This window comes from Panthera onca, chromosome C1 (assembly GCF_046562875.1).
Source record: "Panthera onca isolate mPanOnc1 chromosome C1, mPanOnc1 haplotype 2, whole genome shotgun sequence".
NCBI classification, from domain to species: Eukaryota; Metazoa; Chordata; class Mammalia; order Carnivora; family Felidae; genus Panthera; species Panthera onca.
The window spans coordinates 177462713-177488506 of NC_138346.1; the positions used below are offsets into that span (position 1 = coordinate 177462713).

Genomic DNA, 25794 nt, shown 5'->3' on the forward strand with positions numbered 1-25794 from the left:
ATAGATTTCTCTGTGAGCCTCTGTAAACCAAAGTCCCTGTGTACCTTACAGATGATTCTTGGACTCATTTAAATTCCAGGGTCCCTGATGTAGGGACAGTCTCTAACTTACTTCCCACGCCAGGGGCCCCCAGGACACCCTCAGAGTGAGGTGGTGACTCAGCCCCTACCCTGTGGACTCGCTGCCCCAGGAGTGGCTTGTGTAACCTAGGCCAGCACGCCAAGCCTATCACCTTCAATCTCAGGTAGATAATCTGTCAACCACAATCTGGGATGGAAGGAAAGTTCATATGCCTCGGGCACATCTAATTTGTCCTTGTCATCAACCCTTGCCTGACCTTGGTGACTTCCTGGGGCAGGGCAGAATACGGAAAAGAACGATCCAGCTGCCACCTTTTGCACAGGGGAAGACTCCTGCTCCGATCTCCAGGAAAGCAAGGTCGAGTGGGCAGTATCCCGACTCCCAGGCAGGAACGGAAAGGCAGGGAACGGGGGGTTGGTCCAACCTTTTCTGGCCTCTTGAAGGGCTCAAAGTTTGTGGTGGAGGTGTTAGGACTTTCTGCTGGATTCGTTAAGATCCTGGGAGGGTGTGGAAAGAGGAGGAGGGGAGGGAGGGAGGAGGAGCCTCAGGGGCAGTCTCTGCACCTAGACGTTCCTGACCTGCGGGAGCTGGAGTGTCTCCGTGGAGAAGTGGATGCCGCATGGGGCTCCTGCCTCCCCCGGGATCCTAGCTACAGGGAGCCTCCGGGGACCCTGGGCCTGAGGAGCTGGGAGGCATCCCACAGAGAGGATCATCATGGCGTGTAAGAAGAGGTGCTCCAGCCGGCAGACCAAGTGGGCCCTCGTCGGCAGTGCCAGTGTGGTTCTGGTTTTCGCCTTTGGGATGGTCCTGAGCTTCGTGCTGCAGCAACGCACCCAGCCAGGTAGGGACCTCCCTGTCGTGCCACCTGCTTGGCTTCCCCGTCGCCCACTCTGACAGCCTCCTCTCCCATCCCACGTCCCCCACTGAGACTCTGTCCCCAGCAGAAGGCCCCATCAACTTTCCCCTCCTCCTCCACCAGGCTCTGGTTGCCCACCCGGCCCAGACCTCCCTCCTGGGCCCCTGAATGGGCCTTCTCCTTTGAAGATGATGTGGGCATCTCAGACTCAGAAGACAGAGCTCACTTCGTATTCCCCCCATGCCCATTTCCCCTTCCCTTCCCGCGGAAACTGGGGGGCAGCCTCCACTCTCGCTTCTGCCTCGTGTCTGTAGCCACAGCACCTGGCTTCTACCCTGCGCCCCCTCTACCCTCCTTGCCCACCGGGCACCCCGGCCTCCGGGGTCCTTGACCCCTGCCTCGGCTTGCCTGCAGACGGCCTCTGTCTGCAGCCTGCTCTCTCCAGCCAGCGCTCACTCTGTAGCCCGTGAGATCTTGCTAAATACAACCCCCCTCGCTGCCCTCAGCACACAGCCAACCCCTTTGCTGGCGTTCATGGCCGTTCACAACCTGATCACAATGCCCCTTTCCAATGCTGCCCACACCATGTCTCCACCGCCGTCTGTACCAAGCCAGTGGTTATTCCTCTAGGTGACCACCCTCTTTCCTCGGGCCCAGCCTTTGCTTATACTGTTCTCTCTGTCAGGAACAACCCAGTCCCCCTTTTCTATCCCATTTGCACCCATCCTCAAGGGCCCCTTAAATGTTCCCTCCTCTGTGAACATCCTGACTGCCTAGGCTGCTTTGGGGTCCCCTTGTGCCCAGGAGCCCACACATTGCTCTCACACACAGCGCTGATGGCCCCGAGACCCCCTGTCTCGCTGTCAGATGGAGAGCTGGACACACCCTGGGAGCCCAGGGAGGGTCAGTGGGATGAACGGACAGGAGTCTTGGGCAGAGGCGAGAACCGATGCTAACGGACCCCTTGGGCTTCATGCCAGGCTATGAGCAGGAAGCAGCCTGCCGCCCGGACGCAGACATGCTGGACTACCTTCAGAGCCTCGGCCAGATCAGCCAACGAGATGGCCTGCTGGTCACCTGGTACCACGCTGCCAACAGCCAGAAGGAGATGGGGGCTGCCCTAAGCAGTAAGTCTGGCTGCCAGGACTGGGGCAGGCCAGGGCGGGGGTGGAGGAGGTGGGGGGAGAGCAGAGGTGGGGATGAGACGGCACCACCTACGAGGCGGCATTATGGCGAGAACCAGATGTGTGATTCCAAAGTCATCCTGTCCTGCCCTCCGTCCCGGCTGCCCCCTCCACCACCTGCTAGCTGACAGCTGTCCCTGCCTAGCCTGTGGAAGCCAGAAGACATGTGAGTTTGAGGCCCAGTGCTATCAAAAAGAAGCTGTGAAAACCTGAGCAAATTGTGTAATGCCCCTGAGTCTCCAGTTCAGACTGATTATGGCAACCAGTCAGCGGCCCTGGGGTAGCAGACAAGCGATCCGGCCCCACTATAGCAGGACTTTGGCCAAGAAGAAAGCCAATGACTCCAACCAGGCAGTGCCCAATAGCAAGCAGCAGGAAGAGGTACCCCTTAGCATAGCTTCGGGGGTCCGGAGAGAACCCCAGGCCCAGTTTTCTCCCGGAGGGTCCTGCCAGAGCCCCGGAGTAGGCTTCTAGGAGAAGGGTGGTGCCACAGCTGGGGTGGGGACCGAGTGGGACCCAGGGGCAAGGTTAGGCTGGTGAAATCATCTTGGACATGACTTCCATGTGGAGAGGAGAGGCCAGAGCCAAGATCTGGGAGGCAGACGGAACCAGGTTCAAGTCTTCCCTTGGCCCCCTACTGGCAGAGTGATTTGGGACAGGTGACGTCACCTGTCTGCAGTTCACTTTTTCCCTCTGCAGAATACGGATTGGTAGAATTTCCGTCTCATTTGTCATCCGAACCAGGGCACTTCCGATAGTGAAAGAAATCATTACCGAAAATTATGTGGAGACAACATGGGGCACCTGGGTGGCACAGCCAGTTAAGCGTCTGACTCTTGATCTCAGCTCAGGTCACGATTTCACGGTTTGTGAGTCTGAGCCCCACATCAGGGTCTGCACTCATGGCATGGAGCCGCTTGGGGTTCCGTCTCTCCTTCTCTCTGCCTCTCCCCCCACTTGTGCACACACACACACACACTCTCTCTCTCTCTCTCTCTCAAAATAAATAATAAAAATAAGCAAAAACGAAAAAGAAAATTGTGCGGAGACAACAGAAATACATCCGACTATCTCAGGCAAAGGGAGAGGTACGGTCACTCTAGTTCCGTGAGCTCCTCCATGTGAATAATGATTAACACTCGGTGAATGCCTAACCAAGGCTATCTCCATTAAATAATAATTCTTGTGAGTGAGGAAAAGGAGGCCCAGAGAAGTCCAGTAACCTGCCAGAGTTAACAGACTGCAAACAGGAGCGCTGGGACCAGTAGGTCGCAATCTGGGTCCAGAGCCTGCCCGCTCGGCCGGGGTGCTGTCCTGCCTGGCTGTGCTGTGTAGAGCCTCCTGGCACGTGGGGTGGAATGGGGGGAGGCCTCGGGAGCTTCCTGTCCCCTCAGGAGACAGCCCTCCCTCCCTCCTCACTTGTCCCTTCCTCATACCCCGCCCGAACACGGCGGCCCCCCAGATTCAGCATCTCGAGGGCAAGACAAGACAGAAGGCTTTTTTGAGGAAGAAGCTGGGTCTAGGTGGCAATCCCAAGGAGGCAGGTTAGGTCCAGAATGTACTTTCTGCCGGTCTTCAGTCCAATTCACTGAGTGTGTGGCTGGGCCCTTGCTCTGGGTCAATCTCCAGGGGAAGGTTGAGAAATGAGTAAGATGTGGCCTTGTCTCCAACGGGCTCACAGCGCCTTAAGGGAGGCACCATCAAAAGGTCACCGGGGCTCAGAGATGGCTTTTGATGCACCCTGCCTCCCCGAGACTGGCACCGGCCCCCACTGGACCTGGGGAAGGAGACAGCTACGCATCCATTCTCATGAGCTACCCTCTTACCCGCACCCCCACTCGGTTCTGGCCTGGCTTCTCTGGGCCTCACCGGGGCCCAAGCCTTTTGGACCCCTCTCTCTGCGTCTTTTTTAAAAAAATTTTTAATGCTTATTTTTGAGAGAGAGACAGAGCATGAGCGGGGGAGGGGCAGAGAGAGAGGAAGACACAGGATCTGAAGCAGGCTCCAGGCTCTGAGCTGTCAGCACAGACCCTGATGCAGGGCTTGAACTCACGAACCACAAGATCATGACCTGAGCTGAAGTAGGACATTTAACCAACTGAGCCACCCAGGCGCCCCCCTGCCCCACCCCCCTCTCTGCATCTTAACCAAAAGTTAAGATGAGAAAGAAATTTGTGCTCATCAAAATGAAGGCCACCTTCATAAAGCCCTTTACAGTGTAACAACGTGCTTTAACACCTATGTCCTATTTTCATGGCCTGGGGAGGCTCATCCCCACCTTGCCAACAGGGAGTCCCACACTCTAGAAGTAGGATCTATAACAGGATGAAATGCGATGATGTGAAATGCCCAGCTGGCTGCCAGGGACAGCCTGGCACTCACCTTCCTTCCCCTCCTGGAAATCCAGGCACCTAGATTCTAGAGAAATCTGCAAAAATCCTGACTTTGGCCAAGCTGTTTCTTTAACCTTTCTGGACCTGGGTTTATCGATCTTGACTTTTCTATCATTAATTCACTCCGTCGTTCATCATTCAACAACCATTTGTGAAGCTCTTTGTTGTTGTTGTTTTTGGTTTTTTTGGTTTTTTGTTTTGTTTTTGTTTTTGTTTTTGTTTTTGTTTTTGTTTTTTTGAGGCCTGATACCAACTAGGCACCAGAAATTCAAGTGATGTTCAATTCAGACCTGGACCCTGCTCCCTGGTGCCTACAATCAGGAAGGTTGATGCTAAGTGAGCAATTACATGGGGCCAAGCACTCAAAAAAGTAGCACAGAAGCAGGTGACTAAGTCAGACTGGGCATGGGGTTCAGGCACGGCCTCCCTGAGGAAGTGATATTTTAAGCCAACACTAACACATGAGCAGAAGGTGGCCTAGTAAAGCTGCAGAGGAAAGAGTGTTGCCAAGGCAACATCCATGAGCAAGAGCCCAGAGATGGGAGCACACAACAAATTCGAGCCTTAGCACTACTCAAAGTGTAGTCCATGGACCAAGGGCATGGGCATGGCTAGGGAGCTGGTTAGATATGCAGTATCTCAGTCCCACCCCTGATCCCACTGCTCAGAACTTGAATTTTTTTAAATATATTTTTTAAATGTTTATTTCTTTAGTCTGAGAGAGAGCACACGCACAGAGGAGGGGCAGAGAGAGAATCTCAAGCAGGCTCCACGCTGTCAGTGAAGAGCCCCATGTGGGGCTCGATCTCACATACTACGGGACCATGATCTGAGCTGAAATCAAGGGTCAGATGCCTAACTGACTGAGCCACCCAGGCTCCCCCAGAATTTGAATTTTAAGAGTGCCTGCGTGATTTGTGTGCACGTTAATGTTGCAGAAGCTGGAGGGGCTGGAACCTAGAGATCAGGGAGAGGGGGACTTAAGGTGAGCTTGGCCTAAGCCTGGCCATGCAGGACCACAAGGGCTATGGCAAGGAGTTTGGATTTGATCCTAAGGGCAACGGGTGGGGCTGTTGTTTGGTTGTTTTTTATAGGAAGTGATGTGATCAGGTACGTACATGTTTAGAACACTCATTCTAGTTGCTGTGTGTAGAGAATGCACTTCAAGGGGAGCCAGGCTAGAGGTGAGAGGTCAGGAGGTTGTGAGTGCAAACCAGGAGAAAGGGCCCCTGCTGATGCCAAGTGTCTGTTATGTTGCAGAGCTGAACGTGACCCCTCCCTCCCTCCACTGCACACCCCAAATGCTGAGTGACCCTGGCAGGGTCTTCCCGGTCTGCTTCCGTTGGGAAGGCCTTAACTCTCTCCTAGATTGAACTCTGGAGGACAGGGTTTTAAAAATTGAAATTGAAAACTGAGAAGAACAATGTTCCGTGCTATAAGGGTGCAAGGAGATGGGCAAGCTTACGTACCTCAGGTGGGAATATGAATCAGAACAACTTTTCTAGACAGTGATGTGATAATATGGACTTAGTTTTTTTTAATGTTGACTTATTTACTTTTTAAATTTTTTTTAATGTTTTTATTTTTGAGACAGAGCATGAGCATGAGCAGGGGAGGGGCGGGGGGGGGGGGGCGGACACAGAATCCGAAGCAGGCTCCAGGCTCTGAGCTGTCAGCACAGAGCCCGATGCGGGGCTTGAACTCACGGACTGTGAGATCATGACCTGAGCTGAAGTCGGACGCTTAACTGACTGAGCCACCCAGGTGCCCCTACTTATGTACTTTTTGAGAGACAGAGAAAGAGCGAGAGAGAGAGAGAGAGAGAGAGAGAGAGAGAGAGAGAGAGCATGAGTAGGGGAGGGGCAGAGAGAGAGGGAGAGAGAAAATCCCAAGCAGGCTCCTCACCAACAGCACGGAGCCCGATGCAGGACTCAATGCCACAAACCACGAGGTCATGACCTGAGCCAAAATCAAAAGTTGGATGCTTAAACAACTGAGCCACCCAGGTACCCCAATAATTTACACTTTAAAAATGACCCTTCATGGCCCTACCTCAAATTCCACAAGTAGGGATTAGAAATAATTCAAAAGTCAGGATAAAAATAGGCATCATTTGTTAGTAGCAAAAAATTAAAAACTACCAAAATGTCTCAGGAATAAGAGGTGGTTAACTAAATCGTGGTGAGCACCCACAACCAGAGTTTTTGTAGCCATTTTTCTTTTTTAATAAGACATAGAAGATTGTGAAGATGCCATAATACTGAAAGAAAAAGATCAAAAATTACAAATGTAGTGTGGTCTCAATTGTATAAAAACCATATGTAGGCAAAAATGGAAGAAGATACATCCGAACGTGAACTATGATGGAAATGTGGATGAATTTTTTCTTCCTGCTTTTCTGTATTTTCCAAATGTTCTTTGATAAATGCATGATGCTTTGGTGATGGGAAAAAAAATTTTTTTAAAGGAACTGATCGAGTTGTGCCTCTTGCCCAGGCAACGCCATGGTCCTGGAGGCAGACGTCACCATAGAAGGACTCAACACGGTCAATGAGACAGGAGTCCCAGTCATGGCACACCCCCCAGCCATCTACAGCGACAACACCCTGCAGCAGTGGCTGGAGGCTGTGCTGGCTTCTTCACAGAAGGGTGAGGACTCTCTCAGCCCGTCCCCAGCTCCCCAGCTCTCGGGTCCTCCCCTGGCTCCTTGTCTGAGCTTTCCTGCCCTAGTGGCCCAGAGAATTCCAGGTGAGGTGGGGGGTGGCAAAGTGCCAAACATGTTCAGGTTGTTCCCTCCTGAATCCTCCAAATTGGGTATAGCCTGTTCAGAGCCCAACTCTGCCCTTCCCTCCCAGGTCCCTTTGCCAATTGCCATCTGAATCTAGGCATCAAGGCATCCCCCTCACACCTCCCCCCACGTCCTTCACCCTTTCACCACATGCCGTCCCCAAACTCAGCCGCTGTAGTCTTCCCTCCACCACAGCCACCAGGCACATCTGAGTGAGATTTCCAAAATGCCCATTTTGTCATGCCACACCCCTCTTTAGCCCTGCATGGCTCCCCACTGTCCTCGGGCAAAGCGTCATCTCCTTGGCCTGGCTTTCCACACCCCTCTCCCAGTTCCCAGCCTCGCCCCTGCAGTTCTCTTCATCACCGGCCCCTGGCTGCCTGAGTGGACAGGCCTGTGTTCACAGGGGCCCTTCATCTACCTTGATTGCCCTCTTCTACTCAAACACCCCTCCCTGCAGGCTAAGTGACCCCCCCCACCCCCCCACCCCCCCCCCCCCCCGCTCCCCGCACAGACTCAGTTGGCTCAGGACCCTCCAAGCCTGCCCTTTCCAAGAACCATGGTCTCTTTTCATCAGATGCTTGACAACCCCTACACCAGCCCAAGTCCAAGCCTCTGTTTCCTCCCCCTCTCCCCCAGGGGCGGGGGCAGAAGCTCATTCCCCGGAGGCAGGTCCTTCCTCTGGGTTAGCTCTGCCTGTTTGAAAGCCCTCTTTTCACCCAGCTGGAATCTGGTGCCTGGCTTCTCTCCTCCTCCCGCTCCCAGCCCCAAACACACACACACACACACACACACACACACACCATACCTGCTCTCACTGCTCCAGGAAGTCAAGTCTGCCGGTTCCTTCTGCCCTGAGCACAAGAGGCCATTTTCCCAAGTTCTTGGCCCCCTCCCCACAGGCATCAAACTGGATTTCAAGAGCCTCAAGGCTGTGGGCCCCTCCCTGGCCCTCCTGCGGCGGCTCACAGAGGACGGGAGAGTCCGAAGACCTGTGTGGATCAATGCCGACATCCTGAGGGGCCCCAATGTGCCCATCTCAATCGAGGTCAATGCCACACAGTGAGTGTTCACCTCTCTGCCCCAGCTGCATCCAGCCCGCTTCCTTCAACATCTGGCACCGAAAGTGCTCAGGGCACATTTACTGAGTTTACCTCCAGACACACCCTGTCATCTGACCTCTGAGCCTTTGCACGTGCTGTTCTCTCTGACTTTTCCCCCATTCCCTGATGAAGCTAGGCCCCGTCATGACCTCCTCCAAAAACAACCCTGACATCCCAGGCTGCCGAGAACCTTCCTCCACACTTCCCTCCTAACACAGCCCTGATTTCATTGGGCTGTCACTACCAATGACAGGTTTACAGCCCCTATTACACTGTGGACTCCTGGAGGGCAGACAGGGCCCAGTCCTCTCTGTATCCCCAGTGACCAAGGCAGGGCTTGGCCTGCTAGAAAAAAGTCTAAAAGTGCTAACTCCTTCCCCAGCCCCCCTGAAATCCCGGCACTGCCACCAGCAGCCGTCACACAGCCCAGCTGCACAGTGCTCCACAGTTTATAGTGAAGGGCCATACAAAAGAAGAGAGTGTGTCCAATTTGACCTTTACATAGCAACACCAAGTTAGGAGTATCGCCCCCCATTTTGCAGAAGAGAAAGCTGACCAGTAATCAAGACTCAATTTGTTGAATGTTTATTATGTGCCCAGCCCCTGTTTCAAAAGGCACTTGAGTTATCAAGAGAATGAGGTAGGTGCTATTATTTTCATTTTATTTACAGAAGAACAATCTCGTTGAAGTTACGTGACTGGCCTAACTCTAATGATTGCAAAGCAAAGATTCAAAGCCAGGCCTTTCTAACATCCATCTGTCCATCTGTCCAGCCAGCCAACAATCCATCCATCCAGTGTTTATTGTGATTCTCAAACTGAGATGCATTTGGAAAGCAGCAGTTGGGACAATGCAGTCAGTGGCCCCAAGATAAATATGGCTCATCTTCTTGGAGTGTTGATTTCACTCACTAGTCTAGGGAGGAGAGGGTCATGTTATTTCTCTATTAAAATTTCTATCAGGGCAAAGTTTAAATGAAATTTAAAAATAAAATCTGAAGCTTCAGAGACTTACAGCTGGCAGAGTCCAAATTCCCACATCAGGGGGCCCTGGCTTGTCTCCCCAGTCCAGATGGGGACTCTTCAGAGGCCCTGCCCTCCCAAAAGGGACGCCATCTTTGAGAATCAAAGAGGTTGAGTGAGCTGCCCAAGGTTACAGAGTCAGGACCCGAACCTGGAACCTAGAACCCCTGACTCCAAAGTCCGTGCCTTATTTATAGGACCTAAATAAGTCACTTATGTTCTTCAGGACTCTGCTTCTGTCCTTATATCCTATATTCACCGGGCCTTGTCACTTCCTAGCACGGTGACGGGATCCCAGGAGACGGGGAAGGGGACAGCAAGGCTCTCGAAGACCAGTGTCTCTGATTTCTCTGCAGGTTTCTGGCCTTGGTCCAGGAGAACTATCCTGAGGCCACCCTGTCTCCGGGTTGGACCACCCTCTATGTGCCCCTGTTCCCGAACAGAACATACACCAGAGCCATGGTGGAAAAGATGCAGGGACTGGTGGGAGCACTGCCACAGAAGGTCACCTTCCCCGTGCGGGCTGTCATGGTGCGGGCTGCCTGGCCCCACTTCAGCTGGCTGCTGGGCCAATCTCAGAGGTGAAAACTCCCAGGCCCCTGCCTTAGCCCCTGACCCACCAAACCCACGCCCAGGCATTGATGCCTCCAGACACTTAAACACATTTGTCTAATACCCGCTGGTGCTCACATCTTCTACTACAGCCCTGGTTTTGCTTGTATACCTCTGGTGACAGGCTGCTCACTATCATTTGAGGCAGCCAGTCCACTGGTGGATAACATGTACCTAATGAAGTCTTCTGCCCATGGGAGCCAGCTGTGCCCTGCATAGCCTGCACCTGCAACTTCTGCCCAGGATGATCCTGCAGGAATTGAGGGACCCCCATCTGGACTCCTGCAGTCCGCTCCTAGCTGCCCAGCCCCACCTTCCTCAGCCACTTCCCACAGGAGTCCCAAGGCTGTCTCCTTCCCCCTCCACACCTAACTTCTTCCCCACGGCCCTGTATCCACCCCTTTCTGTCCTTGTCCCTTCCCTAAGACAGGACCAGAAATACACATTCCCAGTGAGGAGGCAGGGCGGGCCATCCCCTCCGTCCTTCTCAGTCTCTGCTTTTGCTCTCCATTCGTGAAGCCCTGTGGCTCCTTCTGCCCCTGAGGAGGAGGTAGTTCTCAGGGAGGAGGGGCTGGTGGGAAGCTGGAGGTCAGATGCTCTATTCCTGCCTAGCTAGGGTCCAGTTCTGAGCACAGGAGTGGGGTTGAGGACCTTGCTGGGCCCAGGCAGGTGCTGAGCTGGCTCTCTGGGCCCCAGGTACAGCCTGACGCTGTGGCAGGGCGCCTCGGACCCCGTGTCAGTGGACGATCTCCTCTATGTCCGAGACAACAGTGCCTCTCACCAAGTCTACTATGACCTCTTCGAGCCTGTCCTGTCGCAGTTCAAGCAGCTGGCCGGTAGGGAGGGCTGTGGGCGGGCCGGAAGGGGGAGGGTGGGCCTGGATTCTGCACAGAGCAGCATTTGGTGGACACTGGAGCAGAGCTGGAGGGGCGAGGCATCGGAAGAGGAAAATTCTGGGTCTAACGGGGTCAAGGAATCCTTTCAAGCACCTATCGTGTGCCAGACCTCGGTATGGTATGCTGGGCAAGCCTCATATCCAGGAAGCTGTGATTCTGGTTTACGGATAGGGAAACTGAGGTTCAGAGCAGTTAAGTATCTACACAGTCATTTGCTTGTACATAGCACAGCTTAGATTGGAACCCAGCAAATTCCAAACCCCATGTACTTTTCCCTTACAGCATAGTTCCTCAGAGACTGCCCCCCCCCCACTGTACCCACTAATCAGTGGCCCAGATGCTACCTGTTCCCTTGTCCAGACCCCTCATTCTCTTGACCCTGAACCTAGGAGAGCCTGCAGTTAAGCCATCCCAAAGGGAACCCATCGGGTTCTCAACATTCCTGCACAGGCGCCATCTAGGGGAGGGGAGGGGGAATTACAGCTTGGGGCTCCATCAGGTTTCCACCCCAGCAACTCTGCTCGTTGGCTGTGGGACCTTGGGTAAGTCTCTTATAATCTCCAGCGGACTCCACTGGAGCAAGCAAGCCTGGCGGGTTGCTGTGAGGCTTAGAATGCGCGTAGACACAGTGCACAGAAGGCACTCCGTGAATGGTGGCCGCTTCACCTTGGCAATTTGGGGTCCCACAGCGAATGCCACGCGGAAGCGAATTTACTACACGGGAGGCAGCCTGATCCCTCTTCTCCAGCCCCCCGGGGGAGACGGTCTGAGCGTGGAGTGGCTGGTTCCCGACATCCAGGGCAACGGGAGAACAGCAATGGTTAGCCTCCCAGGTAAGGTCTGCCTTTAGCCCTTGTGCTCCTAGATAAACTGTGGGGGGTTCCTTTGCTTGGGGTAGGAACCTAGGGTCTCTGTTACCGTGGCAACGGGCTGGATGCCACGGTGCGGGAGTACAGGGCTATCAAGAGCACGGGACTCCTAGCCTTCAGTGCCCTTGAGCCCTGACCTATATCTGCTGCAGGAGAGGCAGGCACAGGCCCCAGGGCTCAAAGGCCAAGAGCTGAGCTAGCAGCTGATCACGTCATCCTTACGAGCCCCGGGCACATTAATAAAGCAACGCTTCCACCCGGAGCCTAGACCAATCAACAGATCTCAGCAGATGGGGCACCAGCTTCTCCTTTACCACCCCTTTCACAAGGGCCTCTGACACCCCACCATAACCCCAGCTCCTGACACTGTTGTCTGCACTGCCTCTTCCAGACAGAGAAGGCATGATCCTGCTGAACGTTAGCCTCCAGGAGCCTGCGGCCAAGGAGCCGGTGCCCATCGTGCGTGCCCCGGGAGGCCCCGCCCTGACACTGGAGTCCTGCCTGCTGCAGCTCGCTGGGCGTCCTGGACACTGGGGTGTCCATCTGCACGTAGCAGAGCCCTCAGCCCTCCGGCCAGCCCTGGCCATGCTGGCCCATCTCTCCACACTCGGCCACCTGCCTCGGCCTGTGTGGATCGGGGCCACAGTCTCCCATGGCAGTTTTGCAGTCCCTGGCCACCTGGCCGGCCAGGAGTTGCTTACGGCTGTGACTGAGATCTTCCCCCATGTGACAGTGGCACCGGGTTGGCCCGTGGAGGCGCTGGGCAGCGGCTACAGGGAACAGCTGCTTGAAGATATGCTGGAGCTGTGCCGGGCTCTCTGGCAGCCTGTGTCCTTCCAGCTGCATGCAGGACTGCTGGGCCAGAACACAGCTGGAGTCGTGGCCAGGCTGCTGGCCGCCTCCCCCAGGGCCACTGTCATGGTGGAGCACAGCCCTTTGAGGGGCAACTATGCATCCGTGCGGGCAGCGCTGCTGGCGGCCAGGGCTATGGACAAGACCCGAATCTACTACAGGCTGCCCCGGAGCTACCGTGAAGACTTGCTGGCGGATGTTGGCAGGAACTGAGCGCCCAGTGGTGCTGGGCAGGTGGACCCCTGGGTGAAGGCTTCCCCCGGGGCGGGGGGACGGGAAGGAATAAATGCCCCTGCCTTCCTCAATGCACTGCACGTGTGTCCCGTCCCTGGGGACCGGATGGAGTGGGCGTGGGCAGGAGGTGGCCACTGAGGGTTGCCTAGAGGGTCTGGAGGCTGGGGGCCAGATCGCTCCGGTTGTCCAAGAGGAACTGCTCACAAGCCTTGACGGTGGTGTAGAACTCAGAAGAGAGACCAGCCACGTTGGTGGTCACGTAGTTGAGAAAGCCCGGGGTAGCCTGGTTGTAGTAGGACACCTACAGGACAGGAAGCCACACTGAGGGAGGCTGGGCGGGGGGCCGGGGGGAGCCAGGTGGGCGTGAGGCGGGCAGGGAAGGCAGAAAACGCAAGCCAGCACCCCTGGGCCGCAGAAGGTGACACACTGTGACTTCCTCCAGCAGGCTTCCCTGACCTCTGTTCTGGGGACTGACAAACAGGACACTGTCATCATGTGCCTCCTCTGGCAGATGAAGGAGGTTCCGGAGGACAGGGACTGGGTGTCCAGAGCCCAGCGTGGATAAACGGTGATACTCCAGGGTCGTAGAAACAAGTTAGAAATAAGCCCAGGGATCGTGCTGAGAAGCTCCTCAGGTTAAGGGTGTTAAGTTAGCGAACACCAGCCTAGTCCCTGCCGGGGTGAGTCTTGGGGTCCTAAGGCAGCGGTGCCTCAAGGATGGGGAGCTGCAGTACCCCCGCCCTCGCTCTCTCTCAGCCTCCTCCCCCGCATTTTCAATTAGCACTGGCTGCCCTGCTGAGTTTTATGGGCCCTGAGAGCCGTATAAAGCCTTCCCAGACGAGAGAGGTATATAAGTAAATAAATAATGAGCTGAATTTTAGATCAGAACCCAGGCCTCTGCCCTCAGCATCCAGAGCTTTCTCCGAGACCCTGGAGTCTTGTCTCTGCACAGATTAGATCTTAATGAAGGCTTGTTTTCAGCCCCTGACACTCTTAGGCTGCCCCAAGCTAGAAGAGAGCCTGCTGGGGGGGTGGGGGGGGCAGGTGGGGCCCAGGTATGGGACTGACTGAGCCTGAAGCACTGAGCTCTGGACACGCATGTGGCTTTGGGGGCACTGTTGGGGGGAGGGGTACACCGGGCCTCACCTTGGTCAGCTGGTCCCCCTCTCGCCAGAAGCAGAAGCCTGAGCAGAGGGTCTCCCCGCGCCTGTATGCTGGTGTCTCGGGGTGCGTGGGCAGTGTAACGGACCTCAGCGCGATGACATAGGGGTCCCTGGAGCCGACAAAGGGCAGAGAGGGGCACACAAGGAGGTGAGGGCCTGCTCTTCCCAGCTGAGGCTCCAGAGCCCCCTCCACTCAGACATTCTCACCAGAGTCTAAGGCCCATAAACTCTTAAAGGCCCGAGGCCTGGCTCTGGACCAGGCTGGAGAGAGGAGGCACCTGTGGGTCAGCAGCCCTGAATCTGCCAGGAGCCAGCCTGGCTTCACTGTACATCTTCTGGAAAAGCCCCTCCACTGCAGCCACTCAAAGAAGCCACACACTTTGGGATTTCATGCTTCATTCTTCTGTGCTTGTCTCTAGTGGAAGTGATGCCGACTATCCTGACACAGCGGGCAGGCAGCCTTCCCACTTTTCAGCCAACATGGCGCCCTCAGGGGGTGAGGCCAAGGAGGTGGCCACATGAGCAAGGGCCTGTCCATGACCGGGGTGAGGCAGCCTCACCACCCCAGGGACACAGGCCACCCCGCCTTAGAGCACAAGTGGCCAGAGGGGAGATGTGTCCCCTCGTCCTCCACTCTACCCACAGCAAGGCCACGGCAGCCCAGAAAAGCCAAGTGGTGCCTGAAGTCCGCAGCAGGCAGAAAGCAGAGCTCTGAGGCTAAGCTGACGCCCCCTCCCGGGTGGGGGTTAACGAGCCCCGCCCGCCTCCTACCTCAGCAGGCGGACACCCACCCGTTGTCGCACGGCTTCCGCCGAGAGGCCAGGATCACAAAGTCCTGGGGCTTGGCGTCACCGCCAAGGGCAGGGCTGATGACGTGGTAGATGGCATCATCCTCGTCCACCTGCTGCACTAGCTCCACGCTCCTGTAGGGAGGCCCAGAGATCAGGGTTCAAGGGAGTCACACTGGCCCAGGCTTTCCCATGCCGCAGCCTTCTTGAGCAGACGTCTGGGGGACTTTACCACCTACATTGCTCAGCAGGGACCACAGGAGGGCAGAAAGGCCAGGCCAAGCTGCACATGAACACACACACACACACACGCACACACGCACAGGAGCTCACACAGACGCGTCCACAGGCAAATGCACACACATACAGACATGGGAACAAAGACATGCACACCTGTGAGCGTACATGCACAGACACACAGATACCCACCAGTGCACACACACACCACGGTGTCTGTACCTGTCTGCAGGTGCACACGCCCGCACCGATGTGGGACAGTTTACTGGTTGTGAGCACCTGCCATGTGTCAGGCATTGCTCTAAGAGCTTTCCATGCACTGTGTCCTTGAATCCACAGTGGCCCATGCAGGAGGTGCTCTCAGTATCCCTACACATGAGGGGCTGACTCAGAAAATAATCTGCCCACAGCCACAAAGCCATTCAGGCTGAGATGCTGAGATGTGCTCGTACTGGCAGGTGCCAGAGTTCTGCCCCTTGGGCCCAGGCATGCTGCACATATGTGTCCAGGTACGACGCACAGGCTTACACCAACACATGTGCACACACACAAGGACATCCACACAGAAACACACACGACCATGTCCAAACCCACCACTCTCTGCCCTGCTCTCTCACTCACCTTCAGAGGCTGTCTCATGAACAGGATGCTATCGGTGGGGTGGGAGGAAGCAGCTAGGGGTTCCCTTTCCCCTTGGGACACTCTCCCCACCAATCCCACCAAGGGTCAAGATCTGACCTGGCCTTCAAGGCCCACGCCAGCCTGCCTCCTCCAAGAAGTCTTCCTATCGTAGGCCCAACACCCCCAACATCTACCACCAAATCACCTCCCGGCTTTGTAGAATGTCACTGCCAACAGGCCTGGGGTCACCTAGACCAAGGCTTTTTTTTTTTTTTTTTTAAACAACAGCCTTTTTTGCACCAAAACCTTAAACAGAAAGCCTGTGTAGAAAGAGCCACAAGTAGGCCCACGCTGGTGAGTTAGATGGGAGTAGAAAGGGGAAGGCAATTGGTCAAAAATCAATTTGCCAAACCTACAGACCCTCCCTATGGAGATGCTCAGGAATACAGGCTCCTCATAAGCAGCCAATTGGAGAAATGATCAAAGAACTCCCCAAAGTAAGGTGTTGGCACAACAGAAAATGACTTTAAAGGGATTTGAAAAAATACCAGTTTCAACTTTAACATTCTCATATTAAACACTGAAATTTTGGCTATTTTCCTAAGAACAGATTTCTCTTCCTTGGTTAAATTCAGGAAGAAAATATTCGCCTGAAGAATCAGTAAATTCAGGGAACAAATGTATTCACAGGAATAACATTTATATTCAGTAACTCACTACATTCAAAAATAACATATGCATGCACATATCCATAAGAAGAGCTGGCAAACTGGGTGAATTCATCAAATCGGCCATTCCTTTAGTTACCCTGAGTCTGGGAAGGGGCCCACCTGCCCCCTCAGCGTTCTACCCCCCACCCCAAGTGGTCCCTGAGCCTTCTTTGGGGACACAGGACCCCACAGAACATGGTTTGAAAATCACTGATCTATCCAGAGTGCAGGTGCATGACCCACACTTCAAGTACCCATTTTAAGAAGAGGGAAACTTGAGACCTAGAAAGGAAGTGACTTGCCTGAGGTCACACAGCCAGTTGGGCCAGAAATAGGATTTAAACCCAGGCCTCCAACTCCAATTCCAGGCTCAGTCCCTTCCCTGAGGGCTCAGAACGCCCTTGACTCTGACACCCACCCAACGCATAACTGTAATTCCCACCCGCCGGCCCCGACGATGCCCAGTAGGGGCCAAGCATAATGGGGGATGGCTCAACAGAAGGACACCCCTGAAGGCCCACCTTCCCAACAGGCCTGAGAAAAGCACCCTGCCCCACTGGCACCTTGGCCCTCACCGGTAGTGCTTGTCCCACTCGGGCCTCCGAAGCAGGTCTGAGAGCAGCAGGAAGGCCTGGATTGTTTCCACCTGCACCAGCATCTCCATGTGGAAGGAGAGGAACTTGTCGTCCTCCAGGGTGTACAGGCGGACCTGCATGGGACAGAGGGCGGCCTCGTTCCTGCACCACCTCCCCAGCCTATGCTGGGGGCGGGGGGCGGGGGGGGGGGGGGCGCTGACTCCGATGCTGGAGACCAGGGCTAGAAGCTCAAACCTGCCACTGACTTGCTGTGTGACTGTAAAAAAGTGACTCAACCTCTCTGAACCTTAGTCCCATCCCCATGAAAATGGGCTGTTGAGAGAATTCAGGACAGGTAGACAGGAGGGTATCTCAAGAAACAATGACTGGGGTGCCTGAGTGGCTCAGTCGGTTGGGCAGCCGACTTCGGCTCAGGTCATGATCTCGTGGTCCGTGAGTTTGAGCCCCGCGTCAGGCTCTGTGCTGACAGCTCAGAGCCTGGAGCCTGTTTCAGATTCTGTGTCTCCCTCTCTCTGACCCTCCCCCGTTCATGCTCGGTCTCTCTCGGTCTCAAAAATAAATAAACGTTAAAAAAAAAAATTATAAAAAAAAAAAAAGCAACAATGAGGCAACAATGGAGTAGATCCTTAGAGTCAGGCACCCACTGAACCCCCTAATGTCACAGGTGGGGAAGTGACTCTCCCCAGGGCATGGGCAAAGCTCATGTTTTCCCTCAACCCATGCTTGTCCCCTGTCCCCATCCCTACAGGGAAGAAGGAGCAGAGAGAGGGAGGAAGCAGCAGGGCAGAGAGCAGCAGAGATGAGAGGTTGGGGGCAAAATGGTAGGCAGGCAGGAGAGGAAGATTTGTGGGTTCTCCACTCCAGGCCCTGTGGGAGCAGCGGTGTTTCTATAACTGGGCTGGTTTCATGGTCCCATCCAAATCCTTTTAAGAAATCCCCTTATGACATGAGTGCTTTGAGGGAATCTCTACTGCTTGAGATCAGTCACCTCTGCTGGGTGGATGGGATTGGCTACCTGGTTGATCTCCGAGGACAGCACCCAGTTGTCCTTGGTCACGAGCATCTTCAGGGAGGAGACGTTGTTGTAGCTCAGGTACACCTGGACAGAGCACATAGAGAAGCCTCACGCTCTCCCCTTGAGGGGCTCTGTGCTGAGGCTGTGCTGGACTGGGGGAAAGCACATCGAACTCTGAAGGCGGGTGGGTGCCGGGCCCTGGGCTTCGGGACAGGAGGCCCAGCCTTGGGCAGACTCACTGTGTGACCGTCTTCTCGGGGCCTCAGCTCCCTCAGCCAAACAGAGGGACAGGGGAAAGCCCTTTGCTAACTGTACCAGTCCTGAGGCACGACATAATATCCTGTCCCCTTCTGGACCACTTCCAAACCCACTCTGACGAGAAGGGAGAGTCAGGGTCCCCCCGCCCCCACCCTGGGCCTGAGAACTGTCCAATCAGAGCAGGAAGTCTTACCTGGTTGCTCGGGTCCCAGGGGACAGAGATGGGCATTTCTGTCTGTTTACAGGACACAATGTACTTCCTGGGAGAGGGAAAAAGACAACCATGGTCCCTTGGGAGCCCATGTCTTCCAGAAGACTTCACTCCCTGTGCTCAGCCCAGCAGGCTGGGAGGGACTCCTATCTGGCCAGGCAGACTAGCGAGCGGGGCAACAGAAAAGAGCAGCTGGGACCATCCAGACTTGGTCACAAGTGGAGCTGGACCGGGCAGCGGGGAAGGGCGCCGGGTGCAGGCTCGGTGCCCCCACCCTTACTGAGCAGTCGGCTCTGCCTAAAGCAACTTCACCCTTGCGCCTCTGTGTCCTCCTCTGTACAGGGGACTGGGAGTCACATCTGCCTTACAGGGTCGCCAGGAGGACACTGGTAGGTGCTCCACAGATGCACCCTTTTCCCATTAACGCAGATGGTGAACCCCAGTACATTTCCAGCACTTTCAGGTCGGTAAAGTGCTCTGACAGCAGAGTCATTCACACCTGGCTGTGCATCTTGAGCAACTGTATCTCCTCTCAGGACCTTTCTTTTTAATATTTATTTATTTATTTTGAGAGAAAGAGAGAGAGAGAGAGAGAGAGCAAGTGGGGGAGAGGCGGAGAGAGAGGGAGAGAGATTCCCAAGCTGAGTCCGCATTGTCAGTGCAGAGCACAATGCGGGGCTTGAACTCATGAACCGTGAAATCGTGACCTGACCTGAAATCAAGAGTCAGACACTTAACTGAGCCACCCAGGTGCCCCGCACCTTCGTCTGCCCAACAGGCATCAGAATCAAAGGAAGGAACACAGGATTTAGAATTGGCCAGACCCCACCAGGTTCAAGTTCTCACTCTGCCCATCATTCCTATCTGTGTGCCCATAGCCACCTAACCCCTCTGTCCTCAGTGTCCTCGCCTGTACAATGGACCAGGAAGACCGCAGTGTAGTGAGGCTGCGTGGATATAAAGGGCCCAGCCCAGTGCCCAGCACAGGGGCGGCACTGAAGAAATAAGAGTCCCCCAGGCCTGGGGAACAGGAGGACGGCCCTTGAACCCGTGTCCCCTCCCTCCACCCAACCCACACTTGCCTGTCCAGTCGGATCTTCTTCCTGGCACTAGCCTCTCGGTACCGCCGCTCGCCATCCTGGGGAGAGACGCAGGGACGGACTACAATGCGGGCAACACAACCGGCTCGCACCCTCCTCCCCGCTCCCCTTACCCTCTGCCCGCCCCCCACGGGCCCAAGGAGGTCCTTCAGCCCTAAAATGGAGTTCAGGTCTCACCGGGGCAGCCAGAGTCAAGGCAACCTGGACAGCAAAGTGCCAAGTCTCTGAGCTCCAGCTCAGTCTGAGCTCAGAGGGTCTCAGGCTCTGAGCAACTTTGGGAACACCACCTGCCCTCGCTGGACCTCGATTTCCTCCTCTGCACCAGGGGATCCCCAAGGGCACTCACAATGCTAGGAAGAAGCCACGTTTACCGAGCACTTGCTGCTACCAGGCCTCTTCTAAAGCACTTCCCAGGCAAAATTTCAAATAAGCCTCACAACAGCTCTCTGAAGTTGGGACTCATGTTATTCCCATTTCACAGAGGAGGAAACTGAGACACAGAAAGTTTGGTGGCTTGCCCAAGGCGGCAGGGGTAAGAAGCGGGGCCAGGAACAGAACCCTGATGGCCTGACCCGGAGCCCACCCTCTCACCCACTGCCTCGAATGTCCCCTCACTCGTGAGCATTAAATGGCACGGTCCCTCATGTGCCGGTTCCTCCCCTCCCCCACCCCACCACTGTCAACTGCCCAGCACCCAGCTGTGGAGTGGGGGGTTTTTACAGCCAGTGCTCAGCCCTGTGAGGCCGGCGGGCAGCGTGGGGGGCCTTCCCAGCGAGAGGGAGTGCTCCTCCAAGGTCACCCCAGGCCTCCCAGAAGCAAGCCGGGGACTGGCCCACAGGAGGCACAAGATCGCATTTTTTAAGAGACGGCCTTTGAACCCAAGCCCCTGACTCTTGTCCCTGTGCTTCTTGCTCTCCTGTCACCTCCTCGTAATGGTCACCATTTACGGAGTGCCTACAGGGCACAGCCAGGCACAGGGTCAGTGTCCCTCAGCTCCCCCCCCAACATCCCTGTGAGGCAGGGGTGTAGATACACCCACTTTACTGGCAGGGACCAGAAACTTGCAGAGGGCACCCAGTAGAACACGGAAGAGGAGAGTTTCAACCCACCCCTGCCCCCAAAGCCCGTGCTTTTCCAACCCTGCAGGCTCACGAATGCCTGTCAACACCTAACCATGAGCTAGGCCAAGGTGCCTGCCTTGCACAAGGGCATCTCCAGGGGCCACAAGGCACTCAGAGCTGGCTGTGCCCCAGCAGAGGGGCAGGGTTGAGCCCATCACTCCCGCACCACCCCCACTCTTGGGCAGAGAGGGAGGGGAGCTGGTGGCGGGGCAGGGTGCCACTCACCCCGGGCTGGGGCCGAATCCAGGGCAGAGTCCGAGGCTGGTCGTCCGCGTCTAAGACCACGAAGGTCATGAAGGCGCTGTTGATGTGCCGCCGTTGGGTCTCAGCACCCTGGCGGTAAGCCTCTACGCACACGCCCACCTCCATGCTGAGAGAGAGGGAGGGCTGCTTCCATGCTGGACAGACTTTCCTGAGCCCACGTCCCCTCCCCAACACACACGTGCACATACGCACACATGCACCCACACACATGTGCACGCACACCTGTCCACGCCCCCACACCCCCTCACTTAGGAGGCTCTATGATCCCAGAATGTGGTCATTATGCAGAGGGGGAACCGAGGCCCAGAATAGGGCAATCACTGGGCCAAGGTCACACAGCAGTCTGGAAGAGAAGCTGGACTGGAAACGGGGCCTCGCAGCTCCTGGTTCAGGGTTTTTTCCCCTGCACAGCCACAGGATGTGTGCTGGTCAGACTGTGAACAATGACGATGACAGTAGTAATAATCCCTCACTGAACATTCTCTCTGGCACGCCACCAGTAACGCCTCATGGAACCCTCACAGCTAGGATTTAGTTGTGGTGAGCTCCATTTTACAGACAAAAGAACTAAAGCTCAGTGACAGTGAGAAACTTGCCTAAAGTCCAGCCTTTACAGCCAGTAAGGAGCGAGCCAAACTCGAACCCCGGGAGCCTGGCATCCTCACTTTTAACAACTACACGATGATCTTTGAAATCACCAACAAAGACAGATATTTAAAGTAAGCTTTCTTGGAGGTAGCAGGATTCATTCCAAATTAAGGGCTCTGGGACCTAATTGTTGTTTTAGGGAAAAGGTAGGAACGGATTTGACAAATGAGAGAACACTGGCCCTGTGATCTGAGCATGCACAGCATGGCAGGCCCAGAGGCAGGGGCTGGGAAGAGAGACAGAGACAGAGAGCATAGGATACGATCCCGAGACAACAGGAGGCACAGGGCTGGGGAATCCAGAGGAGGGAACAGCAGAGCCGAAACGCGGTCATGGTGAAGGGGCCCAGCAGCCGGGCAGGGTTTAGACCTCACAGGTCTCGTCTACAAGGGGAAGCGTCCCTGGCAGCTTTGCAATTGGGCCCCTTCTTGGGTCAGGAAGAACCCTCAGCCCCCGGGGGGGGGGGGGGGGGGGGCCGGTCCCTCCCCTTACCTATGCTTGAAGGCGTTGTTGACGATGGCCTTGAGCACCAGGCGGTCCCCAACCTGGGAGGGGCCCCGGAAGTGGAACATCTCAATGGTCTTCAGCGTAGGGTGGGCTCGGCACAGCCGGCTGGGGGCGGGGAGACAGGACAAAAGCCCCTGGTGCTTCAGCCAGGGCTTGGGCCAGACTCTCCCCCTGCCCCCATCCACAGACCCAGCCCAGAATCACATGCACCGCCCTCTGGCCCCCCCACTCCCACCTGGCCCAGGACACTTCTGCCCAGAAGAACAGAACTAAAGTCCCCTTTCATAGCTTAGAACAGTCAGGTCTATGTGCATTCAAGCAGCTGAGCTTGAGGGGACAGAAGAAAGAACAGGGCTTGGGGCAAATCCCTTCCCCATTTTCCTTCAACCTCTACGCCCAGCACCTGCTGCTTCTACTACCTAACACCCCCCTCCCGGTTACCCAAAGCTACTTGTCACTCAAGGCCCAGCTGAAGAGCTCTCCTCCAGGAAGCCTGCCGTGACTATCTGCGCTGTGAACTTATTCTGAGATAGGGCTGCCCAAAATGGCATTGCGTATGCGCTGTGTCCCACAGGGTAAACACAGGGGAGGGGCCGTTCGAGCCAGGCTCTTCAGAGGTGAGGGGTAATCCCCCTGGCTGAGGAAGACACTCCCCGCAAATACAAAGTCATGCAGGTACTAGGGCATCTGTCAGGGAAAGTCCATTATCATAACTATAAAAAAAGACCCCAATATTTAGAGAAGAACAAGCCCCAGACAAGTGCAGAGATTATAGAAGAAGGAAGGAATTATTTTCACCCGTAGGGAGAAGGGAACCGTTAAGAGAGGCTTCCTGGATTTTAGCAGACCAAAAGTAGCGAGGTGGCACGGAGGCAGGTTAGAGCAGGAGCAGAAGCAGAGGCTGGGAATTCGGGGAGGGGATGGGGAAGGGCAAATGGCTTGACGTGCACCTGGGGACCTAAGATACAAGAAGACAGCAGGCAGGGCCAGGTCAAGGGGAGGCCCTAGTTCCAAGGGGCTTGGCATTTCCAATGTAGGCGGTGGGACTGTGGGGTTGTTTTTTTTTTTTAATTTTTTCTTTAATGCTTATTTATTTTCGAGAGACAGAGCACGAGCAGGGGAGGGGCAGAGAGAGAGGGAGACGCAGAATCCGAAGCAGTCTCCAGGCTCTCATCTATCAGCACAGAGCTGGATGCGGGGCTCGAACCCACAAACCATGAGATCATGACCTGAGCCGAAGTCAGTGCTTAACCGACTGAGCCACCCGGGTGACCCTGGGTTTTTTTTTTTTAAGACAAGGAAGGAAAGGCCAGCTCACAGAAAACCACTCCTCTCTGGTTCTCTGGGTCTGAAAGCCCCGGGCTATCCTAACAGAACAGCCAAGCTCCTGAAGCCTTGAATGCCAATGCCAAGCTGGGGGTTCCCACCCCTCCCCGCCCAGAGGGAGCTGGCCAAGGGAAGAAGGGAGAGAAAGGAAGGGAAGCAGAGGCAGCACACTCTCCCCTCACCTGGCTGCAATGGTGGCCACGTTCTCCATCCAGGCCATGATCTGGCCCCCAAAGGTATTGCCTTGGTGATTGGCATGGGGGGGCAGCACCAGCTCCACGCTCTCCACGCGGGTCCTCTCGGCCGGCACCATGCAGCTGCAGTCTCTACTCTCCAGATCTGACCGGGAAGGACAGAGGGAGGGAGGTGGGAAGGGGAGAAGTTCCCAAGGGCAGACCCTCCCACTGGGCAAACGCAGGGGCCCCCGCCACCAGCACGATCTCTGTCATCCAGATTCTTTTACTGACTCAGCACCACGTGCGCTGGCCCTGGGTGAGGAACAGGAGGACACGGGACGGGGAAGAGGAGGCTGTCTTGGGGCAGTGGGCAGGACAGCCACTTTGAAAGAAGACACACCTGGGTCTGAACCTCAGGTTCAGGTTGTGTGACCCGGGCCAGCCAAGTAAGCCTCTCTGAACCTGTGTCCTCAGCTGTGAAGGGGCAGATGTCAAACCCAGCCCATCAGGGTCATGCAGATGGAGTATGGTCGTGACCCGAGAGTGCTTGGCACCGCAGTCAGGAGACAGACTCTCAAAAGGATAATTCTTCCCTCCCTCTGCCCTGACAGGCCCTGTCCTTCTGGGGCGATGGCATCAGGAGATCCTCAGCAGGAGAGGCCAGAGAGTGGGCAGGGCCCTGCGGGTCAGAGGAGCAGATACTGATACGACCCCCACCCGCCCAACTCAAAGAGGTGCCAGGGAGAGACTTGTCAGGGAGGGCCCATCAGAGAGGTGGCCTTTTGCTTGGCTTGCAGGCTGCTCCGAGGTGCCACAGACAGGGAGGGGAGAGCTTGAGGGGGCCTGAGCCAAGGTCTGGAGACCGGGCAGGTAGGACAGTCCCAGGAAGCAATGAGGCCGTGGCTGGGTTGGAGCTGAGGGCAAGTAGGAGGACAGCACCAGGTGAAGACGCATGGCCCGCCAAGGGCCCAGATGCCAGGCTAAGGCATCTGGACTAACCTTTGTGTGGAAGGGCTATCAGGACAAGAGGGATTTAGGAGGGCTGCAGTGGATCGGTGGCCCTGGGGAATCTCAATGACAGTAGGAAGAGCTGGGAGCCCCCCCCCCCCGCCCAAGCCATAGCCCCCAGACCTTGCATACATAAGGCACACAGAACTCAGAGCCCCTCTCACTGCTTGACTCAGGCAGCTGGTTGCACCTGCTCTCTCCCACCCTGGGCGGCTGGACCACTTTGAACTGTCCTATAATTAATTGCCTCCTTTAGGTTTCAAGGAAGACTCCACGTCCTAACGCTCTGGAGACTGGTGAGTGAATCCAAGGTTACCCCTCTGGGCCTTTGCCCAGCCTGTGCTCTCTGTCAGGAAAACCTTTCCCTATCTCTCCATCTGTCAAAATCCTCCTCGTCCACAGGGGATCTTTGTGTGCTGGTATAGAACAATCTCCAACATGTACTTTCAAGGGGAAGGAAGGAAGATACAGAACAGTATGTTCTGTATGTTCCCTTTTGGGTAAAAAGAGAGGGCTAAATAATACACAGCATGCTTAAATATGCAGGGAATCTTCTGGAAAGATCTCCCAAAATGAGTAACTGGAGGGAGCCTGGGTTCTGGGGGGGAGAGAGTCTTGCTTTTTATTCTGTATTTATATCTATATGATTTATGTATATATGTGTATATATCTATGTGTGTATATCTACGTGTTCATATATATATGTGCTTTTAAAAAAAAAAAAAACTACAGTCTTCAAGGCCACGCTCAACAGTACCTTCCCCAACACGTTTTGGATAACAAAGGGTTTTCCTGACGTCCTAATTCCATCTTCACGGCTCCCGGGAGCTGAGCAAGAGGCCCAAAAAGACCCTTCCCTGAAGCAGACTTTGAAGCGAGAGGGCCATCAGGACAGTGAGTGGACGTTCCAAGGAGACTCCCTTCCTCCCTCTGCCCACTGGGGGCCTGGGACAGAGGACATGTAGCATGCCCGCTGCCCTCCCCACCCACGGCCGCTCACCATCCTGAATGACGCAGTTGGCCAGGAGGTCCTTGATGGTGTCCGCATAGAGCAGCCGCATGCGCCGCCGTTCAGCCGCCACACTGTGCTCGGTCTTCTCCTCCTCCGTCTGCGGCGTGGTCTGCTTCAGCTTCACCTGTGGGCGGGGGTTGGC

At 55.4% G+C, this 25794-nt stretch overlaps 2 protein-coding genes across 7 annotated transcripts in view; one reads left to right on the forward strand and one right to left on the reverse strand.

Moving 5' to 3' along the window:
• Window positions 1–337: 337 nt before the first annotated feature.
• Window positions 338–12966, forward strand: FAM151A (family with sequence similarity 151 member A). Its single transcript, XM_060625192.3, has 8 exons — window positions 338–922; window positions 1918–2064; window positions 7011–7163; window positions 8205–8364; window positions 9785–10009; window positions 10737–10876; window positions 11626–11769; window positions 12197–12966. Exons 1-8 carry the CDS (start codon window positions 796–798, stop codon window positions 12868–12870), a joined length of 1770 nt encoding a protein of 589 aa, XP_060481175.1. The 5' UTR covers window positions 338–795; the 3' UTR covers window positions 12871–12966.
• Window positions 8968–25794, reverse strand: part of ACOT11 (acyl-CoA thioesterase 11) — a 53791-nt gene continuing 36964 nt past the window's right edge. For 5 of the 6 annotated variants that reach the window (XM_078451885.2, XM_078451883.2, XM_078451884.2 and 2 more), the window contains exons 6-16: window positions 25641–25776; window positions 23639–23795; window positions 22116–22235; window positions 20937–21081; window positions 19573–19628; window positions 18473–18539; window positions 18022–18105; window positions 16986–17119; window positions 14846–14977; window positions 14038–14164; window positions 8968–13192 (exon numbers count right to left, since the gene is read on the reverse strand). In XM_078451885.2, the coding sequence (XP_078308011.1) occupies window positions 13037–13192; window positions 14038–14164; window positions 14846–14977; window positions 16986–17119; window positions 18022–18105; window positions 18473–18539; window positions 19573–19628; window positions 20937–21081; window positions 22116–22235; window positions 23639–23795; window positions 25641–25776 (1314 nt within the window). In that variant the 3' untranslated portion in view covers window positions 8968–13036. The remainder of the gene's footprint in view (window positions 13193–14037; window positions 14165–14845; window positions 14978–16985; window positions 17120–18021; window positions 18106–18472; window positions 18540–19572; window positions 19629–20936; window positions 21082–22115; window positions 22236–23638; window positions 23796–25640; window positions 25777–25794) is intronic. The other variant, XR_013557600.2, reaches the window with a different exon arrangement.

Coding starts and splice junctions, on each gene's coding strand:
- FAM151A (XM_060625192.3), top strand. CDS start 796: ATGGCGTGTAAGAAGAGGTGCTCCAGCCGGCAGACCAAGTGGGCCCTC. Junction 2,065..7,010: donor GATGGGGGCTGCCCTAAGCA/GTAAGTCTGGCT, acceptor CCTCTTGCCCAG/GCAACGCCATGGTCCTGGAG. Junction 10,010..10,736: donor CTGCTGGGCCAATCTCAGAG/GTGAAAACTCCC, acceptor TCTGGGCCCCAG/GTACAGCCTGACGCTGTGGC.